Source organism: Cygnus olor, chromosome 8 (assembly GCF_009769625.2).
Source record: "Cygnus olor isolate bCygOlo1 chromosome 8, bCygOlo1.pri.v2, whole genome shotgun sequence".
Classification (NCBI taxonomy): domain Eukaryota; kingdom Metazoa; phylum Chordata; class Aves; order Anseriformes; family Anatidae; genus Cygnus; species Cygnus olor.
In genome coordinates this window covers 31,769,243-31,785,373 of record NC_049176.1, presented here as the reverse complement: position 1 = coordinate 31,785,373, position 16,131 = coordinate 31,769,243, and the positions used below count along the sequence as shown (strand labels likewise).

Here is a 16,131-nt window from a genome sequence, read left to right as displayed (position 1 = left end):
TCTGAAAAATGACAAGCTGGCTGTAAAGAAATCAAGAAGCAAAGACAAATAAACAGATTCAGGCTAATATTATTTGGTCCATAATTTAGTAAAATTTTAATGAGAGACTAAAGAAGATCACAGAAAATGTAGCAACAGATGTAACCAGATAGATTTCAGAATATCTTCAGATACAAGTGAGACTAACTGAGGCATAGATATTTTTCCTCAGAATCACGGTTAGGTCTAGAAGTGCAGGCTTAGAAAAAAGCCTCACTGAGCCACTTACCCATGTCACAGTCTCTGCACATAAAATGGCAGTTCTTCGATCTCTCAGCCCTGTATGTGGATAGCTTCGAAGTCCCACTAAAAAGTCTTCTCCTGACAAGATCACAAACTGCAGACTGCCTGAAGCTGCGTGTGAAAGTCACAGTTCTGAATATGTTGCTAAGATAGCAATTACCAGATTGACCTAAATAAAATTCAGTCACTGATCCTGAAATGCACTGAGAGTCACCCAAAACGTGCGATTATCCCAGAAGAATGTGGAATGCAGGGTCTTCCACCTGCTCCCACATCTCTCCCACTCTTCTGCCTGCAGAGGCAGCTTCCAGGAAGGCCATTTCAGTAGCCATTAGATCTGAAGGCTGCCTGTGTGTACAGGGTGTAAAAACAAGGTGTAAGTCCCACTAAAGAACTGAACTTGTGTGATGAGAATTTCTGAATGTGGATCTGGAATTTGAAGGTGGGAGAATGAAGGAAGCCCGCTACACGTCCCACCTGCAGGGGAGGTACAGCAGCCAGCACTCTGTTACAGCATTGTCGCAGTGAGCTCTCCCCTTTTCAGCTCCAGCGGGCATTCCCAGACATACAGCGTGGCTTTAAAGGAGGACACAAACTTGCTGATTTGGTGACATAAGTACATGAGGAACAGACTGGGACAGGGATAGTTTTCGGGCTCCACACAGAAAGACGGAGTAGATCCTGAAAAATAAATTGTTATGGGCAGGTAGGGCTGTTTCTGCCACGTCTTTCTGCTTTGCAGTCTTGTGGACTGGCAAGCACCTGGAGGAATGCACACTTTAACCTTGCCTGTTAGGTGATCAGAAGTACAGCCCACCAGATGCATCCAAGCACTGACCAGAACTTGCTACTACCAAAGAAGTCAAAGTCTACAAGATGCATTTATTGTGAAAACTTCAATTTCCAGTAGTTTTATTTCAAATGGCTAAGCTTGTTTGCTGACATGGTCAGAACTCTGGAAAGATAAGCTGCAGGTTCTTATCCAAGCAGTTGTTCGTCATGTACTGCAGAGGATGGGAGACCCCGTAACGTCATCCTAAGTTATAAACCACGGAGATGGTCTTGCTCAGTTCTGTACGTAGTCTTCAGTGTGAGGACAGAAGGCCCAGTACTGCTCTGAGTTACAACACCCTAATATCCGAATTGCACTCCCTGTGCTCTCCCATCTCTGGAGGAAGAGAGCTTCTGCCGCTCTCAGTCTAGATGGATATGCACCCAATTGCATATATTTCACTGGGGTGAACAGAGACATTCCCAGGTCTCTTGAAAAAGAGTCACTTTATGGTCCATCAGACATAATCCAGGCCTACATGCCCCGCGTATATGAGCTTGTACAGAGTGCCATGTCCAGACGTGTGATACTGCATCTCCCAGGTCCTCATTCAAGTGGGGACAGGCAGAGCAGCAGCCTCAGTGGGTCCGCTGATGCCTTGGACTGATTTTATGGAAGGTAGGCTTTATCTTGGAGACAGTTCTGAATAATGCCTCTCCAATCCAGACACACAGATAAGGTCAGGCAGAAGTCAAAGTAACTCAAAATGAACTTTAAGACATTTGACATCTTATGTGGAGGAAAATCTCTTGTAAGCCAGACCTCCAGAACAGTAAAACTTTACTTCCCTTCTCCTTTGACAAGAAGTCACCAAGGTCATAACCTCAATAAACGTCCTTTGTACTATGGAGAAACCATATGGCAAAACTCTATAATGAAGATGTTTCTGCCTCCTGATTAAATATAGGTAATTCTGTTGCAAAGAGCTTATCATGATATGGCCTTAAAGCAGACACAGACTGAAAACCTTTAGGACATATTTCCCTCCCAGTCAAGAGAGACTGCCATTGTGCATCTCATTAGGGGAAAACAGTTCCCACAAGAGACACATCAATTGAAACCATTGAAGCCAGGCAACCTGGGGAAAACAAGTGTGCAAATCCTCCTGGAAAGGCAAGATGATCTTTTAGACAGTCTCTAAAACTTTCACTAAAAGCAAAACAAAAAGAACACCTTTCTCCCTCTCAGCCCCCATTCCTCCAAAACAATCCAAAACCATGCAAGTAATGAAGTAAGAAGTTAAAAGGATTAACGTCTTATTTTGATTGGGATGAGATAAAGGTCTCAGAAGAGCCAGTGCAGCTGAGGCAGTATTTCTCTGGCTGTTGGCACTAGTAGCAGCACCAGCATCTGGACCAGATTACTCAAAAGACAACAATCTCTCCTTTTTACACAGTATTAATAAACCTGCTAGGAATTAACACAAAGGATGGAATGTTGCATGCTAGACTAGAAAACTTTTTTTTTTTTTTTAAACACAAAGCTTACAGTTATACAGAACTCTTTCAGATGACTTTCTCAGTCCATACATACCAAGAATATTAACTATAAAGATCTCAATTGCCTATTTGTGGTATTTCTCAGTGATGCTCATGGAAAGGGTACAAAATGCACTAAGTTATCCCAACCTTCTTTTTGTCTGAAATGCACATCTTTCGCAATGACATAGGACAACAAAAAGGTTTATTTTAAATGGTGATTAATTAAGAAATTGCTTATTATTACCAAAGGTGGAGGATAATACAGGGGTTTTGAAATGTAGCTTATTACTCATTTCAGATTCTCCTTTTAATTATTTAGGAGCAATTCTGTGAAGACACATGTGTGAATTAATTGCAAGAGAACCCAAGAGAGATCAGAAAAGAAACCAGCTTATCTGGCTTCTGAAGATGAAAAAGTGAGCACTGCATCTGAAATTAAATTACCTCGTTATAAGAAAACTGTCTTCAGTCTAAATCTATGTCAGAATACACCTGCATTTTCAAACTGTATTTTAACTTGAGGCTTGAGATCATGTCTCTTAATTATCTGAAAAGCAAATGGAGCTTAATTATGTTTTATTTAATGTGTTACAACTGAAATCATGCTAATGTTATTCACAAATAATTCCTAATTTTTCTACAGTTTCCCATACCTCTTCTTTATCATTATGCAGGAAGCCAAAGAGAGGAAAATGTGTACATGATCTTGCTTTATTGCCATAAAAGCTTCCCAGTAATGTTATTTGCCTGAATGACAAGAATGCTTTTTTTGTTTTCTTTAGTTGATGAGATAGCTGTGCTACTAGTCTTGACTAAGTACTAGGGAAACTAAAATCTGGAAAAAGTCTACTATCTTCACCATTGTAATAAAGGAAGATGAAAAATATGTTTATATTGATATGATGGAAATAGCTCATGCACTCACATCAGTTGCTTGTGGTAGAAAATCAACTAGGAAATTGCAATCACAGTATTTAATTTCACTTCAGGAATTACTGCAGGTTCTTTAGCAATTCAACTATTTTTATAAAACACTTATTTTGATACTCTTGGATTAAACAGTTCATGTACATTCACAGAAAAACTAGATATGATTTTTTTCCTGTTGCAAAAGTGAATACATTTTTATCAAAGAACGAAATGCAAGAAATCTGTCTCTATCTTCTTCTGTATTAAAATTCAGTATGCATTCTACATACTGGCGAATAACGGAGGCTTTGCTAGGCTTTGGGTACTCTCAGAACTCTGCCATGGCTGTTAGCTGGGACATAACTCCCTGCTAAGGGGCTCCTCTTGGGCGACAGCAGCAGAACCAGTACTGCCACCTGTATCTGAAGCACTGTGTTGCCAGACACAGAGCCATGAGACCTAACACCCAATGGTTTTGTCAGACAACACTGATTCAAATTCCAGATAGTACGTATGTGGTCTCAGTAGGGTTCATTAAAAACATCAGAAACCTATTAAGAATATTTTAGTTCAAAGTTAGTTGATGCACAGTAAATTGTATGTATTCAGCAACAACAGCAGAACACGTAAATACTCATGCCACAAGACATAAGTTTGTTAAAAGGCCAAATTTACACAGGGAGATAGAGTATAACTGGTAAAAAAGAATAATGGTAGAATTTAAGATTTCACATTTAGATAAAAACATTAATGATTTAACTTAAGTTTGAAGTAATAAGCAAAACTACGCCTAGATTTGAAGAAAGTTTTCTGAAGCCATCTTAAGTCAAAAACAGATATTCTTTTAATAAATGGAAAGGTTTAACTTTAAATAAAATGCACAGTGCTGACAGTGCAGCTACAGTGACTGCTGTATAAGTGTGAACAGCCAATCTGTTAAGGGTACAGAAAACTGAGGAAGAAAAAGTCATCCATACCCAACCAGCCAGAGACAGGGATATTTCAAAGACAGTGAACTTATAATAATATTTAAATAACAAAGAGGTGAAAAGATAATTTGATTTTTTTCTTTTCTCATTTATTTCTTTTGAGTATTAGAGCTTCATAAAGATTTGTAAGAATTGAGGTATTCCTGTAGATCTGTCCAAGCATCTTATAAACTATCAAGAAATACTGCCAGAGTAAGAGATTTCCCCTATTTATAACTTGTGGCTACACAAAGTAAGTCATTAGTATGAATGTGTCAATGAGTAGACATCCTCTGAGATCAAACTTCAGCTAATTACAACAGCTTTGCACAAGACTGTGTAGTACTTTAGAATTGATCTTTTACTAACTATATTTATGTGAGAATAGAAAACTTTGTCACTATGCATACTGACCCACTTCTGGCCAAAGTATTAAGGGCTAGATTGTGCAACTCATTGAAAAGTACTGTTCGGGGGGGCAGCTGATCTTAAGTTCCCTGCAGTCAAAGAATCACTTCTGTTGGCTTCATTAACTTTCGACAAGGTTTATTGGCTATGGGGGATTGGACTAGATGATCTTTCAAGGTCCGTTCCAATCCCTAACATTCTGTGATTCTGTGATATATTACATTTAATGGGATAGAAGAAGCAGAACCTAATGGCATAGTAGTGTCAGACAGAACAAACTGACTTGTCATTTACATATTTGATGCAGAGATAAACTTAAGTCTGATGTGTAAATCAAGATCAGGTCCAATCTCCCACTAATATGCAAGTCTCTCATATCATTAAAATTTAGGAGAGTGCTGGTGTATATCAATACAAAAATTCAGATCCAGCTAGATTGAAAAGCAAAAATTCAATCTGATAATCTTAGTAGTATTGAGAAAAAGAGCAACTCAATATAAAACTAGACTTTACAGAATTAAACTAGAAACTCTTAGATATGAAGTTCACAGCAGATGTAGCATATAACTTGAGGGAGTTATGTTAAAACCCCATCTTGAACTGTTGAGAGGAACAACGATCCTTTTACATTACCTCCACTGAAATCTCCTTTGGTGCCATGGGCCACTTGTGCTCATACTTTTCTTTCACAGTTTGTTCACTGTTCGCAGTTGGTGCTGTGTTCTCAGGCCGTACTCCATGGCTTGTTTTGCCCACCAGATTTTGAACTGATTTTACCATATTCTTTAAATCCTCCGGGTATGGAGTGGGATAACGTTTTAGATTTATTTCAACCTGAACATTCATAAAAAGAATTAAAGCACAAATACAAAATGAAAACAGCATGCAAACTAAAACCATGGTTACAGTACTATGCCTAAGTGCAAATTCCTCAAATTTTGAGTTAATCTATTTGAGGTAATTTGTTACATATAGCTACCTTCACGGATTTTTAAGTTCTTGGACTGAAATTTGGATTCAGTTACATTATGGCAACCTATAATGGAATTTCAGTGACATAAAATAATGGATGGGAATGCTTCCCTATAAGCTTATCTTTCACCCTGTGAGAATATTGTATTTTAATTCTACACTTGACTTGAGAGTACTAACATATTAAATCACACTTTTCCAAAATGATACTGGTGTAAATGAAGAATTAATTTAGCCATGTTCAGTGTACTGAATTAATCTGAATTATCTATAACAACTGAGAACAGAATCTGATCTACTGGGAGCTATTTGCTCTTTGAGATGGATAATGAACATACATACACTCAAGTATATGAATACTCTTAAGTATATAGAAAATAAGGAAAAACAGACTCAAACCACTATAGAAAAGTCACCCAAAGTCACACTGAATAGTCCTTTGATTGAAAGACCTACTGTTTTGTTACAATCATCGACATCTTAAGCTTATATTTTTTTATTACTCAGAAGTAAAGAAACATTGTATTCACCCAAGTCCAAAGCAACCCTAATTTTAAGACAATTTTACACAATCTCAGGGTTGAGTGAAAGGGGAAGAGGGACATGACATGACGCTACCAGCAAATCGCTCAGAGATGCTGCGGATTATCACGTCAGGAGAGATCTGAGCAGGAAAGAAGACATACATGGTGCTGTCCTCTCCTTAAACCTCCCCATTGTGTTACAGACATATTTTGTCTGCTGCATATTGCACCCCATCATGAGAGGAGATGCTGAGGAACCAGAAGAGCGCGTCCAAACAAAGCATGACCTCAGCAAGGCTGCTCGGGCTGTGCAGAGTGGGCATTTGGTAGGTTTGCCCCTTGCGGCCAGCCCATGGCAGAGGCCTCCCGCTCAGCGCATGGCCCTCTCCTCCATGGAGCGCCTCCTGCCCTCCCTGCTCTGTCCTTCCCTCTGCAGACCCACGCTATCTGCACTGCCTGTGTCCCAGCTGGGACAGGTGGTTGAGAGTCAAGCACCAGCTCCGTGGCTCACGTGGTGAAAGAGAAAAGGCCTGCAGAGCGGCCAGCTCACTGCCAGGCAGGAGTAATGGCCCCCAAGCACGGCCACCTGAAATCCAAAAAGTGCTGCCTGAGCCTGCCACTCTCTTTGGGCCTGGACTTGGGGTGGAAATGCAATAAAATCCTTCAGTGAAGGAAAATTACAGCTCCCAGGGCAAGCTCTTTGTGTCAGGATAACTGTTGCTGTTTATGAGGCTGTGAACTTTGAAATTACTCTACATTTGCCATGTGATAAGTAAGTATTTAGAAGCATTTACCACAAAGATGCTTTTACCTGATTGTGTATGTGAGGTAAGCAAAAGGAGCTTGCTTTTAATAGCTCACTATACAGCCACTGGATTTTACACCCCTAATGAGTAGGTAACAGGTAATTTTGGATTCAAATGAATATGGTCTGTTGATGGGAATATTTTAGAAGCAAGAGCATGATCAATTTGGAAAATAAAACTACATGAAATACTAGCTTCTAAGTCTGAACCACAATAGAATAAACATTACAGATAATAGATTCTGACATGACCTTAACATAAAACGTTAAAATGTATGACTGTGATGTCATATGTTAATAAAGAATTTCAACAGAAAAAAGAAATTAAGTCTGTAAAGCTTTACTAAAGCTGTGGTTGATTTGCGGTTGAAAGAAATCATATTTGGATGTGGCCTAATTAGGCAATAGCTTTTTCACAAAATCCGAGCCATGATTTAAATGCAGGTTGTACAGACAAACATAGCTAGAACTCAAGTCATAGAGCAAATCCTCAATAAGTACTAGTCAAGGAAAAATTAACTGAAAGACTTTCATGCGATAGGCAAGTCAGACAGGGATTTTGGTAAGAGTCTTATACCACTATGCATATAACTATTACACAATAAAAACACTGGCAGTTGTGGTGGGTAATATCCAACAGAAAGCAGGCATTTTCATCACCGATTTAAAATTATCATTACAGTGGAAATCTGCACTCCCTGTCGATGCAATTCTTTAATGTTTTAATGCTACACCAAAAGTACCATGACCCTGAAAAGAGAATTTTCAAAGTTCAAAATTCTTTATGGAAGAATTTATTGAATAATTAAAATAATCAAATCAATGTTATGTAGTTTGGCTGAGAATTCAGTTTTAACTGTGAAATATAGAAAGGAAAAACTATTTACACTTTTATAAAATGCTAACACTGTTTCTGATTACCACCTATTGCTAATTGGTTAATCTTCAAATTCATCCCATAAAGGTCTGATGAAACTGCTGAAACTGCAAATGCAAAATACTCCCTACAACCAATTGCAACACATGGATGGACTGACACACATTAAGTTCACAAAAGGTTCCAGAAATTAGCTTTTAGCTCATGTGCATGCATCTAAATGAATGTTTGTGAACAGTTGAATCAAACAACTCTTTATGGCACTTTTAGGTTCATTCATATATGCAGATGAATTAGCCTCGCTGGAAAAGAGCACAGACATACCAGAAGGATGCAAGTAAGTGGTTCTACCCTATTAATTAAATATGAGATCTTTTTTTTTTTTAATAGCTTGGGAAAAAAGGGTGTTTTCCGTCACCCACATACCTACAGTTTTCCTTTCAAAGTCTGGTAAGATTTCCTTGTTTTGAGCAGTGTTATTTCCTCACTTTCCATTTTTACAAACTTACAGGTATTTATGGGTATCTGGTGTACACACAGTGAGATATAAGAAAGGAAAGATGCTCTCTTTACGAAACACAGATGGGAGGAAGTATCCGATCAGCTCCTAGCTCCTTGCTTAACTTTTCATTTAATAATTCTTCTCTGTATAAGCAACGACTATGGCATCAGCTGCAAAACATAATGGTTTGGTTTGATGAAGAGATACTAGGATCATTATAGAGAAGAGGAATATTGGATTGGAGCACCTCTCCTTCGAAGACAGGCTGAGGGAGCTGGGGTTGTTCAGCCTGGAGAAAAGAAGGTTCAGGGGAGACCTCATAGAGGCATTCCAGTACCTAAAGGGGGCTACAGGAAAGCAGGGGAGGGACTGTTTGTCAGGGGGTATAGTGACAGGACAAGGAGTAATGGTTTTAAACTAAAAGAGGGTAGGTTTAGATTAGACATTAGCAAGAAATTCTTCACCATGCAGGCAGTGAGGCCCTGGCCCTGGCTGCCCAGAGGAGCTGTGGCTGCCCCATCCCTGGCAGTGCCCAAGGCCAGGCTGGATGGGATTTGGGCATCCTGGGCTGGTGGGAGGGGTCTGTGCCCATGGTAGGGGGTTGGAACCAGATGGTCTTTAAGGCCCCTTCCAACCCAAATTATTCTCTAATTCTAGAATTCTATGATTCTATGATTGTATATGGGAATAGAGAAATCTCATGCAGAAACAGACTTGTATATTACAGCATTGGTATATCCACTCTCTATGGATGAGAGGGAGAAGAGATAAGTAAAAACTCCAGAAAATATATTTTAGTGTTGGACTCTTCCCCCCACACTGATACAAAGGATGAAGACTGTCACGACCTTCATCAGGCCAAGAAAAAGCATTAGGAGACCTGCAGCCCCGGGGGCCATGGGTCACCCACATGGTACAAACCGCTCCTCCATGACCGGCTGTGCCACAGCTGCCCTCCTCATGCCAGGCATGAGCAGGCAGCCCAGGAAGGAAGCACTGCAATCGGAGCATCCACAGCATCCTGAGCAGCTCTGGTGCTGTGTGCCCAGGCCTGGCGTCACACCACGCCATGGCAGCTGCTCACAGCAAGGCACAGGCCAGCTCCTATCTTCGCTAAATGCTGTTTCTAGGAAACCTGAAAATATGGTAATAAGTCTTGGCTGTGTTTGCCTCCCCATTTTCCGTACAGCAGATGGCAGCATTGGAACTCAAGTACAAGAACACCATTTAGTGGATGAAGGATATCATTTTTCTACAAAAACAACTTACTCGAAGGAAACATTTGTTTCAGTCATTCATAGAGTTCAGAAATATCTTAAAATCAAAATGGCTAAGTGACGTTCTATTGCATTTCAATATTGAGAATAATGCTTGCAACTAGCATATAATACAGTTAAATTCTTCTATGATCTTAGAAACTTATATCTATTTCCCTGTTAATATTTCAGTTATTTTGCATATTTTGCACATTTGGACAGCCATACTGTTAACAGTTAAAATTATGATAAGAAGTAGTGGAACAACATAAAACCCTCCCTGATGCTCTGCTTTCCATACATGAGCCATAAATCTGCAGTTCACCTGGGGTAAAATTTCAGTTTAATCTATTTATCGTGAGTCAAAGATTGCTTTTCTGTTTTGCTAAGTAGTTTTTTACTTTGCTAAGTTCTGTTTTGCAGTAGAGTCAATTATCTCTAGTTGCAAGACGTGGATGAAAATTCCTAATTAGGGAAAATATTAAACAAAAAATCCAAAATTTCCAGAAATATCTAAACCAGATGTTAACTATTTATTGCTAATAGTATTGTTCTTTTTAAAAGTAAAATATGATTTTAATACCCTTATATGATTTTTGTCTCTGGCAACACTTGTTAGGTTGGGTATCCTACTGCAGTTCAAAATGTGCATTGTAAAGTGTTTGATCTGGGGTAATTCCTTTATGTTATTCAAAACGTAGACATTGACATTTTCAAGTTTTTGATAGGTTACAAAACTGATGAAGGATACCCCCTCTGGTGCACATTCCTGCATTACTCCAAGAAGTCGCAAAGTGCTCATCAACTTCCACATTGAGAGGAATATGGAATATAGGGTCTAAATATTTCTAAAGAATTAGGTGGCTGGAGGGTAATCCTAAGTCCCTAAACATTTTGTGTTAATTTTGGCTTAGTGATAAGACACCTGTCACATTAGGAACCCAACACTAGGGTTCCTAATTTGAAGTTTTGCTGTCTAGACAACAGCAGACTACCTGGTACTGTGTACTTCAGGGAGAGCAGGTATGTTCTTCTTTCTTAACTGCTATACTTGAAACATGGTTTCAAGTATTTTCTGCTTATTTATAAAACAGAAATAGTTCAAGATCAGTATATTGGACCCTGTCCATAACACATGAGTACCAGAAAAAAATCAAACAGAGCTTACCTTAACTTTCCCTGCATTTTCCTCCTCTTCCTTTTTGTCTTCAAATTCAAAGGCAACAGTCATACGTTGCTGTCTCTGCTCCTCCCATAAAGTAGGATTAAAACTATCACTGTCTGACTGGAAATCTACAGTTAAATTGCAAACAGCAATGGAACAGAACAAGGGATTAGTGCACTCAGCAAACGATTGGAAATGACCTAAAAAGACAAATTCTTAGTGAATCCTATAATCTTGGGTGACTGTCTTAAAACTGTTGTGGGGGGTAATGAAAGTATTAACCGACAAACCACTACAAACAAGTTTTAATGCTAAAATCAGAAGGAGAACGGTGGAAAGCAAGAGGGTTTCAGGGCAGAGGGGAGTGGGGTACAGGGACTCCAACTTAACAGGGGTATGTCAGGAGCCAAGCCCCCAGCCGGGCCGAGCCCAGAGCTCCACACCCACAAGTCTTGGAGGTGCCCCCACCCCAGCTCCCTCAGGCAGGCCCAGTGTCACTGCAGGCCGAGCGGGCCCTGCTCAGCTCCAGCTAGACCCTCGGCTTCTGCCCCACACACACTTCATGCCCAGGTTGAAATCATTCATACGAGGCCATTCTTCCGAAAACGTAAAAGAAAATTTAAATCCTGAGATTAATGGACAGGAGCCCTTTGTGTGTGACAAAGTATGGGCTGTTACGTGTGCGCTGCTGGCTTTACGTGTCAGAAGAGAGACACTCATACACAGAACCACGTCTGAAACCCCTCCCTCTCTTTTATCTCCACTACCTGAACAAGCACTGTTCCTGCCTGTGTAGGAACTGCTGACGATGTTTTACCTTCATCACTGCGGGGTTGCTGGGGAAACATGTAGTTAGTCAGCACTCTCTGCTTTGTTTCTGGGTGAGCCTCCGTTTGCAGTGGAATGAGAGCCTTGGACTGTACAGGAAAGGCAAAACAAAGGACTGGTCACTCAGAGCATGTGTGTTAACTGAAACAAGATTTTAGTATGTGATAAATAGATAATACAGGAAAAACTAAAATTCTGTCCAAAAATAATCCTCTCCGTGGACTAAAACCAGCGTTAGTTCGATGGAAATTCTTACTCTCCCATTCCTCACCTCTAGTCTGCCTGTGATTCCCACCAGGGCCACCTGAAGAACACTAAACGTCAGAAATATTGAATGTGTGTTCAGAATCGCACCAGTGAGGAAGCTACAGGATCAGAACAACTGAGCTGCAACTGTACAATAGAACACCCACATTATGGCTGCGAGTTGTTTTAAGCCAAGGTTAACGACAGATAAGTTCATGATCGCTGTTGGTTCAGCTGAGCGTAACCCTGGTGCAAGCTACATGGAAGCACCTTGAATATTCAGATTTTACCATTAGGTTTTACTTCAATTGATTATTTTTATTGCCTTGCTCTAATGTAGGAGTGACTGTCACAATTCACAGAATAGAAGTTGATCTAAAATGCATCACTGAAAAGTCAAAATGCTGAAAAAATATTGTAGATTTAAAAAGAAATATATGTTCTGTGGCTGAGTGGAGGTGTCATGCAATGTTAGTTTTTTGATGGAAATAAGAGTGAACAGGAGGAGAATCCTAATTTAGCACTTTAAAATTTACTCAGAAGTTTCTATTATCTCTCCCAATTAGTCTCCCCTCCCTTCAGCTTTACAATTCTTTGATTAGCTATACAAGTAAAAAGTAAATTTAAGGAGAAATGCAATAAACAAGCGCTGATGTAAATCTATTGGCTGCAGTACACTTGGCTTTGTCTGGGGGCCCAGCTGAGTGCTACGTGCTGGGCAGGAGCCCAGAGGTTTGTCTGGTACCACTACAAAGATACAGCCCTGTCTGTGCTGCTCTGCACGGTTCTGCCCTCAGCCAAGCTCAGCACGGACGGATGCGCCTGGTCTGCAAACAGGCAGCAGCAGAGCCAGAGTCCCTGTGGCTTCTTCATCCAGATAAAAGGATGGATTAATTTCCAGTAGCATGATAATTACCCTGATCAACTTCAGTTAAGGAAGTATAATATCTGATGTTGGGCATTATTGTAAGGTGAGAAAGAAGAGATTATGAGAATTTATTGCAATTATTAAAAACTGTTAGGTATGTTGAACATTTCTAGCATGTTATTAATTGAGATTTTCTCCACTTAAAGTCACATTCTGGAACTGCAAAATTATTCTATCCACCAATACTGGCAAAGATTGATGGGGGACTTATTTTAGTGCTCAGATGCTGGCTAACTGTTGCATTTCTCTGTGTTCATGTTACAAAATTTCTTTAAAAATAGAATCCTAAAGAATGTATAGTAGTGACATGTAAACCAAGCCCCTTGGAACTAAGAAAGGCATGCTTAAATTTAAAAGGAACATAAATGAGAATTTTCTCCAAAACGAGATTAGGAGTACTTGTTCGTCTTCTACATTTTTAAACTCCCGCTGACTTTAATGGAGTTTAAAATACGCAGGAATGGAAGCATGGACAGGAAAAGGCAGAAGACAAAAATGTAGGCATAGATGGAATATGGAGTGGGACAAACTAAGAACAAGTCTAATAAAAAAGTCTTACCTCTTGATTTTCTATGTAAAAAACATTCTCTTGATAATTCTAGACTTTATTTACTACTATATATTACTACTTTTGTCAGGATATAGAAGGTTAGTTAGAAGCAAGAGGTAATAAATGACAGCCAGGAGAATCTACACCTTGGTATGAAAGTAGCAAACTGGACCGGGACTAAACGCTTCTAAAATTCTACTACAGTCATGTATTAAATTCTACTACAGTCATGTATTAAATTATAGGCTTCATTTATGGCCCTTGCTTTACTAAGTACTTTACCTAGTACTTTACCAAAGAAATTATGAATATTGAAAGCCATTACCTGGTTGTCAGAAAGCCACAAAGCTGCAAGTTCTTTAAGTTTAGTAAAAGTGAATGGTAAGTTCTTCAGTCTGTAAATGATAATGGAACAACATGAATACTTCATTTCCACAATAGTTCCTTTTTAATCTGTATGCCGAACTTTTTGTCTCGATCATACAGAAATTGCTATCATATCTTTATTTTCTCTCACATTTTTTTAAAACATAGTAATTTACTAAGGGGATTCCCCTTAAATTGCTTCCACATTAACAGAGACTTTTGGATTCTAAAACTACTGACTTCATTCCCTAGAGGTACTAAGGAGATACCAATGTTTTGCCATGGCTGTAACATAACCAGCTTATAACTTATAACCAACACAAGTTACAGCTTATAACACAGAAAAAATCCCAGTGAGACTTATAGCAAAGTCCTTACAGTTTTCAGTGTAGTTAACATAAACCCTTTTATTTATCAGTTAAATTTCTGAACACAAATTACCCAAAGATAACTTAAAATTCATTTTTGCAGAAATGTTAGGAATGAAATTAAAATTCAAATAAATTAAAAAAAAATAATTATATGCTTGAACACATCTCCTAAAATAATCTGCATGTGGGAACAGGGAAAACATGACTAGATACTTGTGGAAACTTCATTCATGTTTTTCCCAGTAAGTAACTCATTCTGAACACATTATTTTTACTTTGCAGCCTGTACTAAGCCAGAGAGGGATGTCCTAGTCACATCCTGATATCCTCCATCTTTGTGTTACAGAAGGTTAAAGAGCTGGAGGACTGTCGAAAGAAATGGACCAGCCAAAGGACTGACTACAAAGACAAAATCTAAATGTGATTTAACAAAAAGAAGAGAGGAAAAGCCCTTCTCTGAGAGAGTCAGACAAACTGATATTGTGGGGAGGACTGACAAATATGTTCATTTGCACCTCAAATAAAGACAGGCATTCTACTCTAAGGGACTGCACCTGCACAGCATCATCAGGAGAATCCTTTGTCCCTCTACCATTAAACAACTGATAATATTCCTACAGTCTTCTTCGTACTAAAAATCTATCTGGAAGATATGTAACTCACAAGCTTTTGTACCATTGCCTCTATGCAGCGTTTTGAAAGCGCATCCACTGTGGAATTACTTTGGGTGCATTTTTTGCTACAAAGATACTACTGTTAAATATTGTGTTATTTTTGAAAGCAGTGTCTACTTACTGCAAGTAACACATTTTAAAGACTGTGACTTTAATAAGAATACCTTATACTAAAGATGACTTATCTACAGAAGAGAAATAAATTGACGTGAATATATACACACACACGGTGTTGTGAGATAATCTCCAACTGAATGCTTGTATAGATTAGAGTATCTTTACATATGTGTGCATGTTTAAGTCTATAATTGATGCCACAAGACAGGATAGAATTCCTAAACTTCCTGATATTTAACTTGCATTCCTATTTCATTCCTGTAAAATGCATACTGCAGTGTGTTTAAATTTAAATCAACGCTTTTCTCTGGAATAGGGCAGAGTGAGATATTCTTTATAAATTAAGGTGACAAGATTAAGCTTTAACAGTTAACATAAAGATTCTTAAATATTGTTTATCTAGATGTTTTATTCAGGGCTTTTTTTGTTGTTGTTGTTGCTTTCTATATAAAAAGATAAAAGGTTTGGCTTTTCAAGTGATACCCTTATTTCTTTACACTTTAGGATTCAGTATCTGTAGGATGTGTTTCAGAACTACATAGAAAGCTTTGTCTGCAGAGCATTACTGGTGAAGTTTCCAACTTAAGCTGAGAAGTGTGTATCAAAGGGAGAAGCAAAATTGGTAAGCACTCTTCAGAAATGACGTGTGGCAAGTGGATCTCCAAGCTGGTTTTCCATTTCCATATTCAAATAAAACACAGAACTGTTCATTTTTCATTCGTCTTTGCACATAAGCCTGGAAAGCACATAGCTTTAAACATCTGAAGAGGACTGATTTTAAGGAGTCTTTAATAAGAAAAAATCTGAAATTAGAGATCAAAGAATGGAGGCACCCAAAATCAGTACCATTTTTTGAAAATTTTCCATCAAGATAAGACTCATCCTCTTTTTCTAACTGCAATTTCTTTTGTCAGTTTTAAGACTGCTTTTTAAACTTTATGAAGTTTATGAACATTTCTCCTTATGTGCACTAAAAATGCAAATGCAAGCACTCTGACTTTCATGAACAACTGAATTACCAAGTGATTTTGTATTCTACCCGTTTTCAAAACAGGGCCTGTTATACTTGC

At 38.8% G+C, this 16,131-nt stretch overlaps 1 protein-coding gene across 1 annotated transcript in view; it reads right to left on the bottom strand.

The window, feature by feature from the left end:
- The window catches only part of LRRC7 (leucine rich repeat containing 7), a 119,352-nt gene that overhangs the window by 25,053 nt on the left and 78,168 nt on the right, over nt 1-16,131 (bottom strand). The window contains 4 exon segments of the mRNA XM_040564939.1: nt 5,514-5,714; nt 10,985-11,109; nt 11,799-11,898; nt 13,859-13,928. Coding sequence (XP_040420873.1) covers nt 5,514-5,714; nt 10,985-11,109; nt 11,799-11,898; nt 13,859-13,928 — 496 coding nt within the window.